We start from the raw sequence: 19,452 nt of genomic DNA on the forward strand, positions 1-19,452 counted from the left end.
GTGGCAGCTGAGCTCACCTAACCCAGTAAAGGTTTTGCCCTGTAGGCAAAATCTGGGTCACAGAGCCCACAGGCCAGCTGTGCAGTGGGATGGCAGCTGAGTTATGGTTAGCCTCCAGCTCTGGGTGGCACTCCCACAGCCCTGCCTGGAGCTTGGGGCCATTTCTGCTTTAGTTTACTTTCCATCCCACTTCCCATCCCCTGTGTCCTTGTGGCTGTTTTGCTTGGCACTAAGCACCGAGGCAGGTGCAAGTATGTGGCAATCCTGCACAGAGACCCGTCAGTGCTGTTAAAATGTCCTGCACTGCCTCTGCTCTGCTCTGTTTGCAGGTCCAGCCCAAGGCCACAGCTGTGAGGCTGTGCAGCCCAGCTCTGTTGTCTCCTGCAGGCTCCCCCGACTGCAGTGCAGGCTCTGCGTGAACTGGAGCTGCCTTGGCTGCATTTGTGAGCTGCTGGCATTATGCTTAGGGACAGCAGGCTGCTGAAATCCCTTCTGCTTGCCAAGGAAGCTGGTGTTGCAGTTTAAATGGGCTTGAACACTCCACTCAGACCCATAGGTAACTATTTCTAGGGTAACTGCAGTGAGACCAGCTGCTGACAGATCATGGGGCTGAACGTGAGACAAAGCCAGTGCCACAAACCCCATCCTCACCCATGGAAATGTGGTTGGAAAATACCCACTGCAGGCTGGCAGCAAAGGTTGTGCAAAATAAACAAGAATAATAAGATGGCATGATACAAGGCAAAGTGTCTTCAAAGGGACCGTGCAACAAAACAAACAAACCAAACCAAACAAACAAACAAACAAAAAAAAAAGCCCAAAACAAAAAAAACTTGTAACCATGTGATAAAGCCCTGCCCAGGTCCAGGCTACAAGGAGCTGAAAAACTCAGAGCTGCAAGGGAGTGACACTTTACCAAGCTACCTAGGTTCTTAGCAGATCAAAGAGGATTAATATGAGATGATCAACAAATCCTTACTGAAAGGGAGGGGAAGGGGGGGTGAAGTAGGTTCTGTAACTGGAAGAAACTGGTTAGTTATCTTTAGAACATCTTGACTAAGCAACATGGCTCCAGGGAACTTTTCCAAACTAAATTTCAGGCCAAATCACCTCAGCTGCTTCCAGCACATCTATTTTGTGGCCATGTCCTGCTTTCCATCATTCAGTAACCCTGAACCCTTGCAGAGGTTTCTGGTTTGTCAGCTTAAGGCAATTAGAGCTGCAGCTTGAGACAGCTCAACAGGCAGTGTAGTGGTGCTCAACACTTCTTCCCCCTTAGTGTGGGGATCCATAAGCTCTCCTCTTCAGCTTCAGCACTTTCACTGGGTACTAATTACACATCCTGTGGTCCCTTCCTTCCTGCATTTCCCTTCTGTCCAAGGAGCTGGAAGTCTTCTTCCAGGTCCTCCACTCTCCCCCTTTGACTTTACCTCCTTCCTGAATCTATTGTTCCTGCATCCAGCAGAAGGCTGACACTGAAACAGTCACTGCCCCCAGCTGTAACCACAGTAGTCCTTTCTCTCAGACTCTCTTCAGGGCTTCACCACAGACAGTGCCAGACAGTTCCTAAGGAATGCTGCATCCATAATTCTATGGATGTTTGTTTCACCAGTGGCTCTGCATCCCCTCTACACCTTGCAGCCACCTATGGAGCTGAAGTACTGCTACCTACTCCCCCTGCACCCAAATCCTTCAGTCCTGGTGACCTGTTAGACAGTGGTGATTCCACTCTGAAAATCCTTTGTTTTCAAAAGAGCTTTCTCATTTTGCCTTGCTTATTACCTTGTCTTCTGGTCAGCTCTGCTTGCCTTTCTTTCATGGGTCAGTCTTGTGCCTAAGGCACACTCCCAATGCTTGTAGGGGCTGCAGGCAGCTAGTCCCTGTACTAAAGGGATTCAGTTTATTTAGAAAATTCCTGAGTGGGCTGATCTGCAGGGAAGAGAGATTACACACCTACTGGAAAATTTGGAAGAGTCATGTCTGACGGGTGGACAGCCCTGCTGGTTCTGACCTCAGGCAAGTTAGTGCCTGTGCTGTCAACTGCCCTTGAAAGAAGAGAGCTCAGGGTCTACTCATTTCTCAGTTTTTCACCTTACTTCCATGTGGTGTGATGTGTGTGTTCTTCCATCACTTGAGTGATTGTCCCCTGCCAAACATCCTGCTTCCAGCAGGGACACCTGTAACATCTCCAAACAGACCACCACAGCAAGATCTAAAACTAGTCCTCAGATCCAGGAAACCCCAGGCCACATCAGCTAGCATACCCCTACTTTGGGGCATATCTAAAGCTTCCCAGGTCAAAAGCACCTGCCAGGCCAGAGGTAATATTACCAAACATTTGCAAATCAACATTTAATTGTAATATTGGAAATGGAGTAACAAAAGCCTGAAGATACTCATGTATATACACACAGACATTCACTTAACAACTACTCAGGAGCAGCACACTCCTGCCCTGGCCCTACACTCCCATCACCCTTTCCATCAAACTGCAGCAGCCTTTCTGGCAGCCCAGCAAGGCTGTCTGGCACAGCAGAAAGGGACAGTCCTCTCTTCTCCTTTTCAAGACTTCCTAGCCCTTGCCTTACTTATTCAGCACTTGCACAAGCCCAAGAGGAGCTCGGCAGTGCAATGACAATCACTGTTTGAGCAGGGCTCGGTACACAACTCAACCCACAGCTGCCCCTTCCCAGAGTGGGTGCAAGGGACAGCACGTGCAGCAGGACCAGCCTTTTGGCTGCAACACAACCCCAAATCATAGCAAGCCATCCATGACTACACTTCTCACTATTACCCATCTGTTGTGTTCCTTAAATTATGCGTTCCTTCAACCTTTGCTGGCTTTTCTCCAAACCTCAACATTTGCAAGACTGCAGTAAAATTGTGTAAGTTGTGAACTTTATTCACTGTACACATACTGTATTAGCTCCTTATCCTAGATCTTGCTAGTAGCATTGCATGGAGCCAGTGAGTGACATGACTGCCTGCCTTGGTGCTATACTTTTTCCTAGGGAGGCAGCTACTAATTACACCCAGTCCAGCACACTGACAGCCTGGTCAGCCACAACCCTCAGCCAGCTGCTTCCCTTGCATCAATCCAAGTGAATACATGGCAGGGCACTCAGCTGACTTGACAGAAATCTAACCTAACCCAAGGAGAAGTTTTCCATATGATCCCTGAAACCACAGATAATTAGGAGCATCCTCTTACACATTGTCCCTTTCAGCTGGGAAGGAGCATACCTGCTGAGAACCTGTCCCTTGTTGTAGTGAGGAGAATGCTTTCTACTCAATTTTCCTCTCCTCCATTTGTGGCTGTGTTTGATCCTTCCACTACTGAAAATAGCCAGGCTGCCCTGAAACACTGAGCAGAGATTTCTCCCAGAGTTACTGGCTATCCCCAAGGGAAATCACATGGATTAGTTAGTGTCTGTGAACTGCTTAGTAAAAGAGGAGGAAAAAAAATTGAAAAAAAATTGAAAAAAATATATGTGTAAGGAATTGCTTCTTTGCCCAAGGCATCATTGTAGATTTCCGGTACCCCACCACCCAACAATGTGAACTACAGGAAACTACATCTCCCTGTTATTTTTTGGGTAGTTGTTTACTGAATTTGCCAGCTCCTTTCCCAAAACTTCTCATTCAACAAAAGTGTGAGAGGCCAATGGGTCTGAATAGGAGAGGAGGACTCAGCCACCTCATGTCTCTCCTGCACAGTTCTATCACCCAGGTTCTTTGCTGGGCAGTGAGAAAAGAGCAGGGTCCCTTTTTCCCTCTACCACCCTGCTTTTGGACAGACTCACAGAGAAGCACTTCTTACCTTTGGGTCAGGCCTGAAAGTTCAGGGCATGTTCTATCCCTGTCACAGCACTTCCCTCCTGAATCTCTCCAGCTCTTTCACAGTAACCTCGTGCCCTCAGATTACCAGACTTCTGTATGAAAATGTGTCCCTGGTGGTATGGCAGACTCCCAAGATCATGCCTGGTCATCATCCTTTGCTTTCTTTTGCTGCCTTGGATAATGCTGGGAACTATCTTTTATTGGCAGAGGTGGATAACAGAAGGGGATCTCTGATTAGAAGGCTACATCAGGGTCTGGTGTCACAGAAGTCAGGAGGAAAGAGGTAGATGTCAGTTGGGATGTAGATGGATAGGGAAGCTGAGAGCCAAAGAACAGGCTGCCAGCTTGGAGCTCAGAAATTCAGCACTAAGGCACATCAGATGCAAAAAAAAAACAGATGCAGGAAATAGCAAGAACAGTGCAGTGACAGCACTCATTCACAGGGAACAGTCAGCAGCAGGAGGTCTTTCCTGTACTGACAAAGGCAACAAAATACTGATTATTTCTCAGACCAGCAGCATGCTCTCCCTGCTGCTTTTATGCAAAACTGATGGACAGGATCAGCAGCCTTGCCAGAATCTGGAGCAACCAGCATGGATTTGAAGGCCTGCAAGAGACCCTGCTGAGGTAGAGAAGCTGAAGCAACCCTGCTGTAGCAAGCATTCTGAGGGCACAATGCAGTGAACAGAAACTGCGCTTCCTCCATGGAGGAGAGGAGCTGGCACTGTATCTCCCCAGGTCTCCTGGCACAGACCAGGAGACAAAGTGTGACACTGACCTACTGGCCTCTGAGGCTGCTTAGCTCCTCCTGAGCATGTGCCATTTCTCTCTGTCATGATTTAACCCTGCATCCAAGCATCACACAGCTCATTCCACCCACCCCACACCACCCACTGGGATGGTGAGAATTGGAAAAAGATAAAATTGGTGGGTGGAGATAAGAACAGTTTATTGAATGAAATAAAGTAAAATATAATAATAACAGGAAAAAAGGAATTAAACCCAAGAAAAACAAGTGATGCACAATACAATTGCTCATCGCCTGCTGACTGATCCCATCCCATTCCCAAACACAAGAAAGAAACAAGCAGAGGAGGGGAGCAGCGCCACATAACTGATGATGACAGGGCAGGAGCAAGCAACTCAGGTTGAGGCAGCTCCAGCCAACATGAACACAAACACTCCCAATGCACTCCCTCATGTGAACTTCCTCCTTTACACAAGCTGCAGCTTACACAACCTGGCACCAGAGACTCCCTCTCCTGCCCTTGCATAGCTTCACTGGTCAGGGCCCTGAATGCACTGACAGACCTTCACTGTCCCGAGCAGCCTCCCCTGCAGCTCTGCCCAAAGCCCCTGCCCATGGGGTTTGGGGAGGGTGTGTTTGCATTTAAGCTCAGCCCAGAGTTCCCAGGCCCTGTCTGAGCTACGTTAGAGCAGTAGCAGTCTCTAGCTGTGCTTTGGTGATCTTAACCTGTAGGCTGGTTCATCAGCCTGACCTCAGGCTTGCCTTGCCTTATCACCACAGACACACCTGGCAATCACTGGGCCTGATCCTGAAGTTTGACTGCAAGCTACCTCATCACCATGAGCTTGGCCAGCTATCTCAATTCTTGGTGAAATCCAGGCTATGCCAGGCCCGCCCAGCTCTCTGTGGTCAGGTACTGTGGGAATGGGCCCTGGCTGCTGGCCTCAGGAACAGCCCCTCACAGTTTTCCTTGTCCTGGTGTGCAGCCAGCCCTTACATCAGCTCTCCTGGTATGACTGCCAGGACAGCTGCACCATGAATGGCATCAGGGAACTCAGCTTGTTTAAAAATAGCTGTGAGGAAAATGCTATCAGTTACTTTTACCTGCATTGCTTCCCCAGCACATGTGTGTGTAATCCCAGAAATGGCATACAGGCACCATTAAGGTAGCAGAATAAAAGCAACAGAAACCAGGGAGTACTGAAGACAGCTGCCAAGAATGAGCTCTGTCAGGCTAGATCAGGCTTCACTATCCAGCTCAGAAACTCATCTCAGAGCAGCTTCAATCAGATGTGTCAGCCACAAGCCTCTCATCTTACTGCATGTGCCTACCATATCAGGTCTCACTGTGACCATACAGTTGAAGCTTTGCTGATTCCCAGAACACAAGACCCTGCTAAACCTGCAAGGGTTTTTCTGCAGGGCTTTTTTTTTCCCCCTTAAAAACTCTGTTGCTCCTGATTGCATCTCTATGTCCCAATACTTTATGTATCTTCCTAAGATCATGGGTCCTAGGTTCCCATTGCCAGGAATTCTATTGTCTACCTTAACGTCTGTGGAAATGAGTGAAGAAAGCCTTTAAGTTTAAACTAAAAGTTGTCTTGTCCAGATATTAGTACATTTAGGAGTTTCTTTTCGTGTCAAGATGGTGCTGCAGAGCAACCTCTTTTCAGAGGTAAAGAAATCCCAATGCATTCCATCTCTGTAGTACCATGCTACTGATTAACTTTTGTTGTTGTTCTCATCCTCCTGAACCTCTCATTGCTCTGCAGTCACTTGTTGTTTTTTTTTTTCTTTTTTTGCTAAAACATGAAGTGGACTATATGCACTTCTAGCTCACAGCACAACCATATTTTTTCTATTTTTCTTACATTATAACTGAATGACTTTCTAGCCAATACTCTACTGTTTCTAGGCAGGTAACACAGCAGTATTAAGGGCCCTGACATAATTTTTGCTCTGAAGTAACAACTCCCCTACCTTGATTACTGGCTCATGATTCCTTGATTACTGCATAGCCAAGTAAGAGCTTCTCGAGAAGTCTCCCCTGATTAAATCAGGGCTATGAAGATGGAGAAGAGCCTGAAGGGGAAGCCATACCAGGTGTGGATGAAGTCACTTGGTCTTTCAGCCTGGAGGAAACTGAAGGGACCTCATCCCTCATCATGGTCTTCAATATCCTCACAAGGGGAAGCATAGGGGCAGGTACTGATCCCTTCTCTTTAATGACCACTATCAGGCCTAGAGTTGTCAGTGGAGACTTAGGTTTGATATGAGAAAAGAGTTCCTCACCCAGAGGGTGTTTGGACACTGGAACAGGCTGCCCAGGGAAGTGGTCACAGCACAAGCTTGGCAGAGCTCAAGAAGTGTTATTACAATGTTCTCAGGCACATGGCATGACTCTTAGGGATATCCTGTGCAGGGCCAGGAGTTGGACTCGGTGATCTATGTGGGTGCCTTCCAACTCAGGACATTCTGCGGTTCTGTAAATCATTTCCAAATCCCCGTTCGTTGTGCTCGGTGCCCTGAGGCTGGCTGCCGGAGCAGGTGATGCTGCGGACGCTCGGAGATGACCCACGGCAGGCACGGCCCCGTTGCTATTCTAAAGCTCCCCTGTCTCGGTCCGGGCCCGCAGCGGCCCCCAAAGCACAGTCCTGGGGCACAGCCAGCAGGGCTCCCCGGCAGCGCTGGGACTGCCGAAAGCGCTCCGAGCTCACGGGGCTCTCGGGGCGGGCAAAGCCCAATATGTGCGCAGAGCGATGCCATGATCGCCACGAGGCGTGCAGCCGCCAGCTGGCGCAGCGGCTGGGGGGACCCGGAGCTGGCGCTGCCCCACACCCCGGGAGCGGAGGGAAGGAGGGACCTCGCTCTCCTCTCGCCCTTCACACCCACGGACGCGCCGGGGGGGCCGGCCTGGCACGGCTCTACCGCGGCCGCGGCGCCGATTGGGCCCGGCCGGCTGCCGTCGCCGCGGGGGTGTCTGGGAAGGAGAGATCATGGCGGCGGAGCCGAGCAAGACGGAGATCCAGACCCTCTTCAAGCGGCTTCGGGCAGCGCCGGCCAACAAGGTAGCGGGGAGTGGCCGGGATCTGCCGGACCGTCTGTGCCGGGCTGTTGCTCTGGGGCCGCGACCTGCGCTCCGACTGGGCCGCGTTGGGCTCTGGGCCGCGCTGCGGCGGCTGTTGGGGCGGCCGGGCAGGGGCCCTTGGGGAGCGCCCGGGCAGAGCGGCCGCGGCCGCCGAGCTGTGGCAGGGGGTGGCGGAGCGGCAGAGCCGTCGCTTCAACCTGGCTGTCCCTCTGCCTTCGCTTTAGTCGTGCTTCGACTGCGGCGCCAAGAACCCGAGCTGGGCCAGTATCACCTACGGGGTCTTCCTGTGCATCGACTGCTCCGGCGTCCACAGGTCCCTGGGCGTACACCTCAGCTTCATCAGGTGCGTGGGGAGCGCTGCCGCCGGCTCGCCTGGAGCAGCCACCCCGCCCCGCGTGGGGGCACGCCGGGATCGGGAGGGAAGCCTTATCCCGAGCCATCTCCTCGGGGGTTACGAGGCTTGCGTGCGGGAGGTTCTGGGTCACTCAGCACTTCCAAAATGGAGTTTCCAAAGCACCTCAAGTGGAACGTCGACATGTTGCTTTCGCTACCCTTGCAGAAACGCTATTTGGACTGGCATTTTAGGAAGAGAGACGCGAGTGTGGTGCTTGAATCTCGCCAGTAAGGCAGCAGAGTGGTGTACATAATTTTTCGTTATGCTGAGTAAGGCAAAAGGAGGAATATTGTTTAATCTTTTTGGTATCAGCCTAATGGGGAAGATGGTGTTGGCTTTTCAGCCTACTTCTTATTTTCAGTACTTGCAAAAATTAGTGTTTTAAGTTAAGAGAACTGTGACCTTTACTTGTTAGGAGAGAAGTTGAGTATCTGGTATGAGATACTCTGTGTCCCTTAGCTTTACTTGGACGTAGTCTCGGTTGCTTTGTCACGTGTTTTGGCCTAACCTGACGGACGGGCTGAATATGAGTCTTTCATGTTGTGGTGAGATCACATGTAGAACGAAAGTTCTTGGCTGTGCTTTCCTAGCTCAAGCTCTGCCCTCTAAACAAGCAGTACAAGGGAGAGATCCTCAAAATTTGGATAAAAGCTGATCTTTTTCCTCACTTTAAAAGTTGAAATTAATTTTTTGGAGGAGCAAAGAAATTCCTGAGATGTTCTTTCCACTTTTGCCTCCTGCACTTTGGAATAGTAGTGAGATATCTCACCATTTTAGGCCAGAGCACAGTTTTGCATTTGGTTTGCCTGGTCTTTATTAATAGAAATAATTGGTTCTCACACAGGTCCACAGAGTTGGATTCTAACTGGAACTGGTTCCAGCTGAGGTGTATGCAAGTGGGCAGTAATGCCAACGCGGTGAGGAGCCTCTGTAGGCATTTTGCTTGCTTTCCCTCTTGCTAATCCACATCCTCTGTTTCTTGGGTTTTTTTTTCCTTTGTGTGGCTTTCTTGGTACTAGTCTGACCTGAAATGTGTAATGAAGGGGGGAATTTGTCAAGTGTGCTTGGACATCAGACTGTGACCTTTGCATGCGTTGTTTTCAGATGTCTCATTTTTTTGCACCTCATTTAAATGAGAGGCATAGCCTTCTTAAATGATAGAAGTTAACAACACTGATCAGTTTGAAAGCTCATGCTCAGCTTTGTGACTCAGAATCATCTCTCTGTAGAGAAGGAGGATGATTTTCATATGCCCCTGGAGTGAGATTTCTTGTAGAAAGCTGATCAATGAATGGTTAGTTTATGCTGTGTTCTCAGATTTTCATTCTCTGTGTCTGGGAAGTTTTCTTTTTCTGTTGAGTTTGTCTAGTGCTTGCTTGAGTATGATCTAGCAGTCAGGAGACTGAATATTCCTCTCTTTTCAGACTGCTTTCTTCCGTCAGCACGGCTGTACCACCACAGATGCCAATGCTAAATATAACAGTCGAGCTGCCCAGATGTACAGGGAGAAGATCCGGCAGCTGGCAAGTGCTGCCATGGCCAAGTACGGCACTGAGGTAGGTCTGACAGCTCTGGAGTGCTACATGGGTAGTGCCAGATGCTGACTCTTGGAGGATACTTTCTTGTTACCCTCTCCTCTCTTTAGTTGCTTATAGATGGACTGAGTGGAGCCCCTGGGCACTCCCCTGAGAAGAGTGATGCTGATTTCTTCATGGAGCACACACAGGTGAGAAGAGCTGGCTAAACCAGGCAGCCTTAATAGCTCTCCAATAGCCAGCTGTTCAGCCAGGAGCGGTCCCACTTAGCTTGGAAGACTCTAAATTGTATAATTAATCAGTAGTAATGTGGAGGAAGTCAGATTCAGTCATCTGCCTGGGACATAGTCACAGATCTGAACAATCCCTGTAATATCCATGTCCTTTGTTTTTGAGACCATCTTTAGTTTCAAGAACTCAAAGCTACCACCTATGCCCTGGAAGATGCTCTGTGTGCTGTGTTAATGCTTAGTTTCTTTGTACAGTTAAAGCAAGGACTAGCAAAGCTATTACTTAGAACTTCTGGTTTAGAAGAAACTTTTCAGTGCATAGACCCTGGTAAACTGGATTTGGGCAACTGCATCATGCCAGGCAGACTTTCTCAGGTAATGCCAGAATTGGCTGTATGGCAAATAGAGACAGTTGAAGTGGAGGTGAATTTTTTCCAGGAAAACTCATTCATACTTTCTCCCAGATTTAAACTTGTTTCCTTTCACCTGGGAAATCCTCACATTAGCCAGCTTGTCAAATGATTCTGTCATTCCTCCTGGCCTTACATTCAGCTTAGCTTCCTTTTTGTTGTTTTCATTTTTGTCCCTGCTAAGGGAATGTGGACTTGTCCATATGTTATGTTCAAGGAAGGCATAGTCTGAAGTTTGGAATAAGTTTCCTTTGGCCTAAAATTGAGTACAGGTCACTAAACCTGTAGTAAATTCAGGATTGTTTGGTTCATTCATCTTCTGGAAGTAACTAGAATGAGTATCTCCTTGCAGTCTTCCAGTACCTGGGATGTAGCAGATGCTAGCCAGAATCCTGCACAGTCTTCTCCAGAGATGGAAAAAGCAGCAAAGTCACCAGAAGGCAGTGAAGTTTCAAGTGAGTTCTTTACTGAATAATTTTTCCAAGAACCTGCCTTCATTTCCAGGAGAATACAGGTCTGTACCACTGTTGGAAGGGCTGAACTTATCCTTTGGTTCAGGCCTGAAGGAGTGGAAGTTCTGCCGACTCTTATGATGTTTAGTTAAATTAGTGGAGACTTCTAAAAACACTGCTCCGTTTGGGCTCAGTTCCCCGCCTTCAGACGTTACTTGTCTAAACATTCTTCTCTACCCCTTGAATTTGCTGGGTCTGAAAATGACATAGGACAGAAAAATTTCTAGGGTGAAGGACAAGGAAACCAAGAGCCTGGGGGGCATAACTGTAATTTGTAACAGCTTTGTATATTTCCCTGCAGAGTGTTTGCTTTCTTGTACTGTATTAAGAGCACTGCAGAAGGAATAATTTGCTCTGTGGAGACAAAGTTGTTTTGCTTGGGAAATTGCATATTTCAAGCTGTAACTGGATTTATATGTGGCTGGAGAGGAGCTAGGAGAGATGTAGTGCAGCTGTGAACATACTGGAAAGAAAAGGGTTGAGAATCAATCTGCTGAATGTTCTCTTCTGGTTTTGTGCCCGCAGATCCCAGCCAAGGTCCATCTATTGACTTGTTGAGCACATCTCCTAAGGCTCCTCTAGGTAAGACTCTTCACTCTCAGATCAGTCTTGCTCTTATACCCACTGCTCAGTAGTAAGCTCAGTGAAGTTGGAAACAACGAGCCAGTTTCCAGAATGCCTAAAGAAGCTTATCTCCCTGTTGAGCCAGTACTTAGGATGTTCCTGAAGCCCAAAACCAAGTCACAGTTTTCTGGAGGTTTCCTCCTCATTTGGATAATTGAGTTCAAAGCTGTTGCTTTCCCAAAAGCATGTTTTCCTGGTTTTGAGCTTTGGACAAATCTTGCCACTTGCATATCTAGGACTTGGGTGATCAGGGGCACGTGGCTGTTTTTTTTTTTATTTGTTTCCCCACAGAACCTTTGGAGGCAAATGAATTTTTAGTTTTCAAAATAATAGGGATTTGTATCTCATTCTCCCCTGCCATTACTATCCTGACTGCACACAGAACATCTAGCTGGAGCTTCTTCCCTTATTGAGAGTGTGCTCCTAGCCCACAGTGGGTTCATTCTGGGTGGAAAGCCTGTGTCCTCAAGTGTCTGTTCATTCCCCATGTTTTACGTCTCTTCCTCAGACATGTCCATGTATCTGTCAGCACAAGGGGCCGCTCCTGCTGGAGGTAACTGGCTAACAGCTGGCCTGCGCTGGCTGCTTGTGACAGCTCTGCTTGCCCCTCCTGAGATTCTGCCTTCAATTCTAACTTTAGCTTCCTGTGCTTACAGAGAGAGAACAAGACAAAGCTTATATTGTTGTATTGAGATCTAAACCAGATATGTTGTATCTGTAAAGAGACTGTATTAACATTTCTGTTAAATGTTTCCTGAAATATAAAAATCTCCAAACATAAACCCAAACAACCTCGATTCAAGTGTTAGGAACAGCAAGTGGAAAACAGTTTCAGATAGTGTGAATGTTTTGAATCCCCTTTTTTAAAAAGACTTATAATAAGACTAGAAAATATAAAAGAAAATGTGTCAAGAATAATTTATGGGCTAACAAAAGTCATGTGGCTGTAGAAAGTCAGGAGACACATACACGCACACAAAATAAAAGCCTAAAAAGGACAGTAAAAGATTTTGAACTTACCTCTAGGAAGCTGGAAAATGCTTTGGGCAGTCCCTCTCTGCTTTGTTCTTAGACTTCCCCAGACATCTGTTGCTTGGCTGGCCCTTGTCTGGTTTTACAAGTGTGGCATGCCCTCAAGAGTGACAAGTGCAAGGTGTTGGGGAACCTGTTGCTTTTACAGCTTGCTGCACTTTAGGTCCATTTGTTTTTGTATGTTCATGTAAACACAACTTGAGAGTTCTTGCTGCTTTGTCCCTAAGGCATTGGTGAGACTCTGACCTTCACATGCCTCTGAAGCTGCATTTTCTTGAATTTGTGTATGAGATAAACCTACTCTTTCTCTAACTACCCTGATATCTGCTGTGTGACACTCAGAGGAAATATTCACAGTTCTTAATTTAATTATAAGTTGCTCCAGAAATGGACATGCTTCTTTAGGCTACCAGCCTGCAACTGGTGGAGCTTCTACGTGCATCTTTCTTGCCTGGGTGAAATCACCCAGGCTTTTGATGTGAAGATGCATGGTGTGCCCTGGACGCTACTGCAGCTGAACTGTGGTGGATGTTCATGTGGGTTGCTGTCTAATTTTGGCCTCTTAAATTAATTCCCATCTGCTTATTTGCTGCTTCCCTCCTTTTGCAGAACTTAAATCCTCCCTCATTGGAAAGAAGAAGCCGGGAGCTGCCAAGAAAGGGGTATGTCTGAGCTCTTTTATGGAGGGGAGGTCAAGCATGTCTTGCATTTCTGCTGTCCTTTCCCTGATTCTTGCTTTCTGCTTAACAAAGCTGCAGAGATCTGCTTTGGGGAAAGGAGACCTTAAGCAGCCTGTATATTACTGCAAAAAAATTATCGTTACTGGTTGTGGTCTGAAGCATATGTGGTTGATTTCTAAGTGCTGGCCACTGATGGATTAACTCTTGGATGACAGGGAGACTGAAAGCCTCACTGGTGCAGCAAGAAGTAGGATTCAGGTTTTCTTCTACAATGAACAATCTAGGATGAAGAATTCACAGGATTTTGTTCTTGTTTTTAAGCTGGGTGCAAAAAAAGGTCTTGGAGCCCAGAAAGTCAGCAGCCAGAGCTTCAGTGAGATTGAGCGGCAAGCCCAGGTGGCAGAACAGCTGAGGGAGCAGCAGGCAGTGGAGTCCAGGAAACAAGCCGAGGAGTCCATGTAAGTGCCTTGTTTGGGATGGGTACCTTCCATACCTAAGGCAGAAGTAGTGTGACGTTAATGCTGTTCATCCCAGGACCACCAAATGTGACTAGAGAACATAGTGCATGAGAGGAAGAGCAGTAGCTGTATGCCAGTATGGACCTTGCAGCAGGGCACAGGTTATACTGCTATATTTTATTCAAATTAGCATTCCTGGACGAGCGCAGGGAGCAGGTACTTCTGTATTGTGTGTTTCCGTTCACCTTTGGACGGAACTGAAAATGCCAAAGGCTGAACTGGATGGATCATTCTGGATGCAGGGGTGGGGAGAAGACAGACACTGTGATGCTTACAGTAAGGAAATCATGGTTCACCAAAGAAGACTTGAACCCCAGCAGAGGGAGATGGCAAAACGAGCAGTAGCTTTTGTGCAAGGATTTTTGGCTGAGCTGCTGTGAAAAGTGGCTGTTTTGAAGGGTGGTTGGGGTTACTTAATCACTTGTTCTTCTACAACATGGGCTGCGAGGGAGGGTAATGAGCTGGCACCAACCATGGCTCTTTCCCTTAGAGTCACCTCAATGCGACTGGCTTATCAGGAACTGCAGCTTGATCGGAAGAAGGAAGAGAAGAAACTCCAGAACCTCGAAGGGAAGAAACGTGAACAAGCAGAGAGGCTGGGCATGGGATTGGTATCCAGAAGGTACTTGGCTGTAGATGGCATAGTATAGATAGGTGTCTTGGAAGTACCCCGCTCTGGAAAAGTTTCTTGAAGTCAGTAGTTTGCTCTTGTAATAGATAAGGAGATGAGTTAAAGTGCTCATATGCTGTTCTCTGAAAAGGCTTTGGGCCCCAGAAGGAATAGGGACTCAGTTCAAAGGTTCTAGTTCTCTTTGGGCTTCTCCACAGATATGTGTGGCCTGTCAGTGTCTAGCACTAGAGCCCTGCTGCTTGACAGGTGTCCCCCTGCAGGATCCTTCCTTTAAGAAGGTAGCTCAAGACTTCTGAAGGAGCATAGATAAGTGGTGAAGGAGGCTGACATCCCCCAATTCTCCCTCAAAACTTATGTTACCTGCCCTGCCTGTGAAGGCCAGATTCAGCTTTGAGGCAGACTGGTTGTAGGGACTGGATGCTGTCAGACCCATCAGCCCTGACTCTGCCTGTTTGTTGTGCAGTTCTGTTTCACACTCAGTCATGTCTGAGATGCAAGTAATTGAACAAGAGACGCCGCTGGTAGCAAAATCTTCCCGCTCTCAACTGGACTTGTTTGAAGATGGTGGTAGCTTCACATCTGGACCCCCCAAGTAAGACTCAGCTTTAGTGTAGTCTTTGCTTATTCCTGAATTTTATGTCTGGCATAAATTACCTATTTTTGATACCTAGGTACAAATACAGTCCCTTCTCATTTGAAGATGCATTTGGCTCACGATGGGAAACGGACTCTTCATGGGGCATGGACAAAGAGGAGGAACCGGAGGTGACTGTTTCCAGCATTCGGCCGGTCTCAGAGAGGTAAAGTGCTTGCCACTGCTAGTGTACCTTGTGCCCTTGTGTAGGGGGCAGAGGATAAGTGTCGGAGCTGTGGCACAGATGCTGCTGTAGCAGGAGCCTTGCGCTGTAGAAGATGACTTGCACAGGCACAGACAAGCCCAAGAAAAAAGGCCTTGAGTGAAAAGGCCTCGGACACTTACTTGCCTGTCATGTCTGTAAGTTTATACAGCCTTTGTGGTCGTTGAGTGCTGAGACACCCGCCTGAGATGGGGAGAGGAGAGCACCAATGCAACTAACACTTAAGGATGACTTGCTTTCCTTTGGTTAGATGAGGTCTGAGACAGAAGTCTTGATTCTTTACCGTGTTGGTGAGCTTAATCTGAGATTCTCCTCTTGTTTCCTCAGACCCACCAGTAGGCGGGAGATTGAGAACAGGCCATCCATGGTGGAATCCAGTGAAGCTCGGCAGAAGTTTGCTGGGGCTAAAGCTATCTCTTCAGATATGTTTTTCGGGCGGGAGGCAGATGCTGAGGTAGATGCATTCCGCAGTGCTTACACTGGTACAGCTCTGGCTTTACCTCCTCCTGTTTGCTCAGGTCCTACTTTGTTCCCTTCCTATACAACATTTTTGTTTTGTTTTCTGCTGCAGTATGAAGCCAGATCCCGACTGCAGCAGCTCTCAGGCAGCAGTGCCATCAGCTCCGCAGACCTGTTTGGAGAGGCTGACAATGCGCACTCAGGTTTGTTAGCACTCAGTGGGTTGAGGAAGGGGGCAGCTTTGGAAGGCCTAAACTGGAGGGGATGAGGGTGCTTTCTGGAGCTGAGGGACTCTGGGCTAACTCCTCCTGATTCTTGTAGGTGGTGTGTCTATTGGAAATGTCCTGCCTGCAGCTGACATTGCACAATTCAAGCAAGGAGTGAAATCAGTTGCCGGCAAGATGGCTGTCCTGGCCAATGGGGTGATGAACTCCCTTCAGGTGAGTTGACATTATGGCAACTTGAGAAAGGCTGTTGTCACGTTCAGGGACTTTCACCATAACCTGGCTTCCATTGGAATTATCACTATCTTCTCAAATTATGTGGGAAGTCCCAGGTAGACACCTGTCTCTTGTAGCTGTTGACTGCTGTACAATAGCTGAGCAATTGCAGGGGGCCAGTGAACTTGGCAAGCTTCACCCTCCTGCTGCACAGGACACCTTGTCATGTCAGATACACCTTCTCCCACAAATTCTAGGCAGAATTCTAGAAGTCAAGGTCATTTTACCTTCTGCCTTTGTACAGTGTCCTGTCTAGATAACCTCACACTGCATTAAAATACCAAACCCCCCAGTTTCTTGTTATTTGTCTCTGGATTTTGCACAAAGGTGTTGTACCAAGGTGTCTCTGTCTGTTTCCTCCCTAGGATCGTTATGGTTCATATTGATGACCCAGGGACTGCAATGGGAAGCCTGCAAGAGGCACTGATGCCACCTCTGCCTGGAGTAAATTCTACAGGATTGTCTTATTTGTCTGGGTTGGGTGGGGAGGGGAGAAGGTAAGCGGAGGGGGTCAGGACATGGCTGTGCCCAGGATGCTTTCTAATATCTCTGGATTCCACTCTATTAAAATTCAATGTGCCCTCATACCCACTGCTATCTACTAGCCAGTGGAGACAGGCCTTCTTACAGGGTTAACCTCATTCCTGTAAAAGATATGACAGGAACTCCTGGGCTGCCCTCATCAGTGCTCCCGTCCTTCTTTGGCCCATACCTTAGCTCACCAAGTGACAGAGAAAAGGGGAATGCTATTTTTCTGAACATCATATGACATGACTGTTTTTTGTTCTGATCACTGCTCCCAATCCATGGTGCTGTGGAGTCCTCTGTATTTGCAGGGTTTGCCTTTTGCTGTGATCTAGTCCTTTTTACTGTCTTCTAAACCAACATATATGAATGCGGGGAAAAAAAAATCAAATCAAAGGTTATTTTTTTAGCTTCTAACTACATCATCAGCAAAAAAGGCCCAGGTAAAGAAGTAAAGAAATTCACTGGATCCCTGGTTTATTTTGTTGCCCAGATCAAAGTACTGAGTCTCTGACTTAAACATGAGATGCAGCAGTGAGGATGTTTCATCCTGTTTAGTTTAGTCCCTGGTTTTAACAAGAGTGCTTTTCTCTTCCTTGGACTATGGTGTCAAGGACTAGGTAGTAAGAAGAAGGGTGGGAAAGGGCTTGTTACACACTGTTAGCAAAAGAGAGGCTGGGGCTGTTTGTTCTGGAGCCTTCTGTCTGTGACTGGGAAGAGGCTGGTATGGGTTTCACCTCTCCCGTCCGGTTGAGGGGCTGCAGCAGCTGCTCAGCTACTTTGTGCTGATGTTTCACTTTGGTGGAGCATGAGGGGGGTAAGGGTTGGGTCTTCCTGACGCAGTTGTGTCAAATGTCACAATACGCACGGCAGGCTGGGGCTGCAGGGAGCAGTGGTGTGGCTGCCCTCTGGCTGCAGGGTGTGGTGGCAGTCCAGGCACTCAGGGGTTGGGCCGGCACCTTCCCCGGCCGAGGGGAGGGGTTCCTGGGGCCCTGAAGATGCCGGGGCCCTCCACTGGTCCTGCCCACCTGATACCGCCCCTCTGAGGAGGGGCTGGGGCAGCCCAGAAGACCCAAGACGCAGCAGAGGCCTGACACAGCGTGCTTTATTGCCAGGCTGTCACAGCCACTCACCAAGCTGGGAGAGAATGCACAGAGAATAAATAATTTAACTTACAATAAATAAATAACCCTGCTGGCACCCTGCTACAAGCTTTGGGTTACCAGCCCTGGTGGCCTGTGCTGTAGCACTTTATGACCAGGAGGAGCAAGGTGGCTCCCAAAGCATGAGAAACAGAAGTTCCCCCCAAAATAACGAGTCTGTGCAAGCTGGGGTGCAGGAGCTGGGCTAGACAAAGCGTTTGGGTCTATGGAGGTTTAAACTGCTGAGTTGGTTACCATTAATGCAATGTGATACTACTTATTTTTGTAGTTTTAAGGGCTACACTGCTGCTCCAACAATACCAATATTTACAAAAAATCCCATTTTATCTCATTTGATGACTGCTTCCTTTTCCCTTAGTGCTTCTGCCCACCTAGCCCCAGTAGGTGCTCTGTATGCTTGCAAGCCATATGACCTGTGGCCAAGCAATTTAACAACCCTATCCCTCTTCTCCAAATCCTCTGAAATTCACTTTTCCAAATGACCATAATATGCTGTTAGAGGGATGGGGAGACCTCACAGAAGGGCACTTAGTACAGCAGTGGAGCCAGGCCAGCACCATGCAGTACTTACTGCAATCTAGCTTATTTGCTGTATTTGCTTTGGCAAGTCTTGGACGCATGGAGGAGAAAGCACAAAGCAGAGACAAGTTGCATGGCAATATCTAAGTGTCCCTTTTTTAGGAACTTCAGGAATTTCCTTACCTTTGATCATATGCAGATGCAGCTTTACTGGGAATAATAATGGAACCCAAGTGCAGAGCTGCTGCTGGCACTTTAACCATTCTGTTATCTGGGCCAAATCTGAGCAGAGCTACGCAACAGATCACTGACAAGCGGCCTGTACTAGCACTCCCGCGGCTTCAGCACCTGCTGAACTGCGGAACTGGGAGGGAGCGCCCCGGTGAGAGCAAACCCGGCTGGTTCCAAGCGGTGGCAGAGCTGGCGGCTGCTGGCTTGTCTTGCCTGCCAGCAGGGGGAAGCATAACTCTGTAGCTGTAAATGGCTTCTGCAGAGGCACTATTCCTGCACGGATTTGGAGCTGAGAAAAAGGCAAGTTGTTCCTGGGAAGAGATGGGTGAACCCAGCACTGGGGATTAGCACAGCAACACACACTGCTGATGTAGACAGAACCCACTGTTAAAGCAGATGCTCTGGGAGGAGGTGCTGTTCCTCCAGTGGCTTCTGGAGAAGCCCAAGATGGGAATGGTCCCCACCCTCACAACCTTCAATTTTCAGAGGAGTCTGTCTCTTCATTGGAGCCTTCACTCTCAGCATCCATTTTTCGACGATGGTGTAGAGGTTTCCAAGGTGAGTTAATCCGGGGTGAATTACGAGCTGGCATATTTGCTGTGTCTGCACTGGAGCTGGCAGGACCAGAGACAGAAAGCCCTGAAACCTGAGCTACCCTGAAAGAGAAAAGACATATGCTAAGCAGCATGTTGCAAAAGCTTCTACTGCAGCTCTTGGAGTGAACTCTGGGAGAAAGACTTAAAACTAGCACAGGGATGGAAAGATGTTCATGGCATAGAGGGAGAACACATTGTACCTCCCAGACTCACTACGTGAATCTTCTATTTAAACATATCTGGACTGATCTTGTTCCTGCCAACACTCCTACTTTTCACCATCCAAACAAAATTTCCCTGTTCATTAGAGAATGCTGCTTCCTGTAGATCCCTCATTGAGTTACACTCTTCCCCTCTGCT

The 19,452-nt window shown here is 48.1% G+C and overlaps 2 protein-coding genes across 3 annotated transcripts in view; one reads left to right on the plus strand and one right to left on the minus strand.

Moving 5' to 3' along the window:
- The first annotated feature begins 7,509 nt into the window (after positions 1-7,509).
- On the plus strand, positions 7,510-17,042 carry ARFGAP2 (ADP ribosylation factor GTPase activating protein 2). 2 transcript variants are annotated; one of them, XM_058806763.1, is made up of 17 exons: positions 7,510-7,656; positions 7,901-8,019; positions 8,915-8,987; positions 9,495-9,626; positions 9,716-9,796; positions 10,598-10,700; positions 11,283-11,339; positions 11,890-11,934; positions 13,023-13,075; positions 13,415-13,551; positions 14,102-14,233; positions 14,706-14,834; positions 14,914-15,042; positions 15,427-15,553; positions 15,671-15,761; positions 15,880-15,998; positions 16,424-17,042. In XM_058806763.1, the coding sequence occupies exons 1-17, from the start codon at positions 7,585-7,587 to the stop codon at positions 16,442-16,444; spliced, it is 1,620 nt and encodes a 539-aa protein (XP_058662746.1). In that variant the 5' UTR covers positions 7,510-7,584; the 3' UTR covers positions 16,445-17,042. The 2 variants fall into 2 exon arrangements, with proteins under 2 accessions (XP_058662746.1, XP_058662747.1); XM_058806764.1 differs by lacking the exon at positions 11,890-11,934 and having other exon boundaries at positions 7,515-7,656.
- A 411-nt stretch (positions 17,043-17,453) lies between these two features.
- CSTPP1 (centriolar satellite-associated tubulin polyglutamylase complex regulator 1) overlaps positions 17,454-19,452 on the minus strand; it is a 79,348-nt gene continuing 77,349 nt past the window's right edge. The window contains exon 9 of the mRNA XM_058807319.1: positions 17,454-19,152. Within this exon, the coding sequence (XP_058663302.1) occupies positions 18,972-19,152 (181 nt within the window). The 3' untranslated portion in view covers positions 17,454-18,971. The remainder of the gene's footprint in view (positions 19,153-19,452) is intronic.

This window comes from Ammospiza caudacuta, chromosome 6 (assembly GCF_027887145.1).
Source record: "Ammospiza caudacuta isolate bAmmCau1 chromosome 6, bAmmCau1.pri, whole genome shotgun sequence".
Taxonomy (NCBI): domain Eukaryota; kingdom Metazoa; phylum Chordata; class Aves; order Passeriformes; family Passerellidae; genus Ammospiza; species Ammospiza caudacuta.

What these genes read in the sequence shown, in the direction of transcription:
- ARFGAP2 (XM_058806763.1), top strand. Translation starts at nt 7,585, where the DNA reads ATGGCGGCGGAGCCGAGCAAGACGGAGATCCAGACCCTCTTCAAGCGG. An exon ending in ATCTCCTAAGGCTCCTCTAG is followed by an intron (nt 11,340 to 11,889) that starts GTAAGACTCTTC and finishes TCTCTTCCTCAG; the next exon opens with ACATGTCCATGTATCTGTCA. An exon ending in ATTCGGCCGGTCTCAGAGAG is followed by an intron (nt 15,043 to 15,426) that starts GTAAAGTGCTTG and finishes TTGTTTCCTCAG; the next exon opens with ACCCACCAGTAGGCGGGAGA.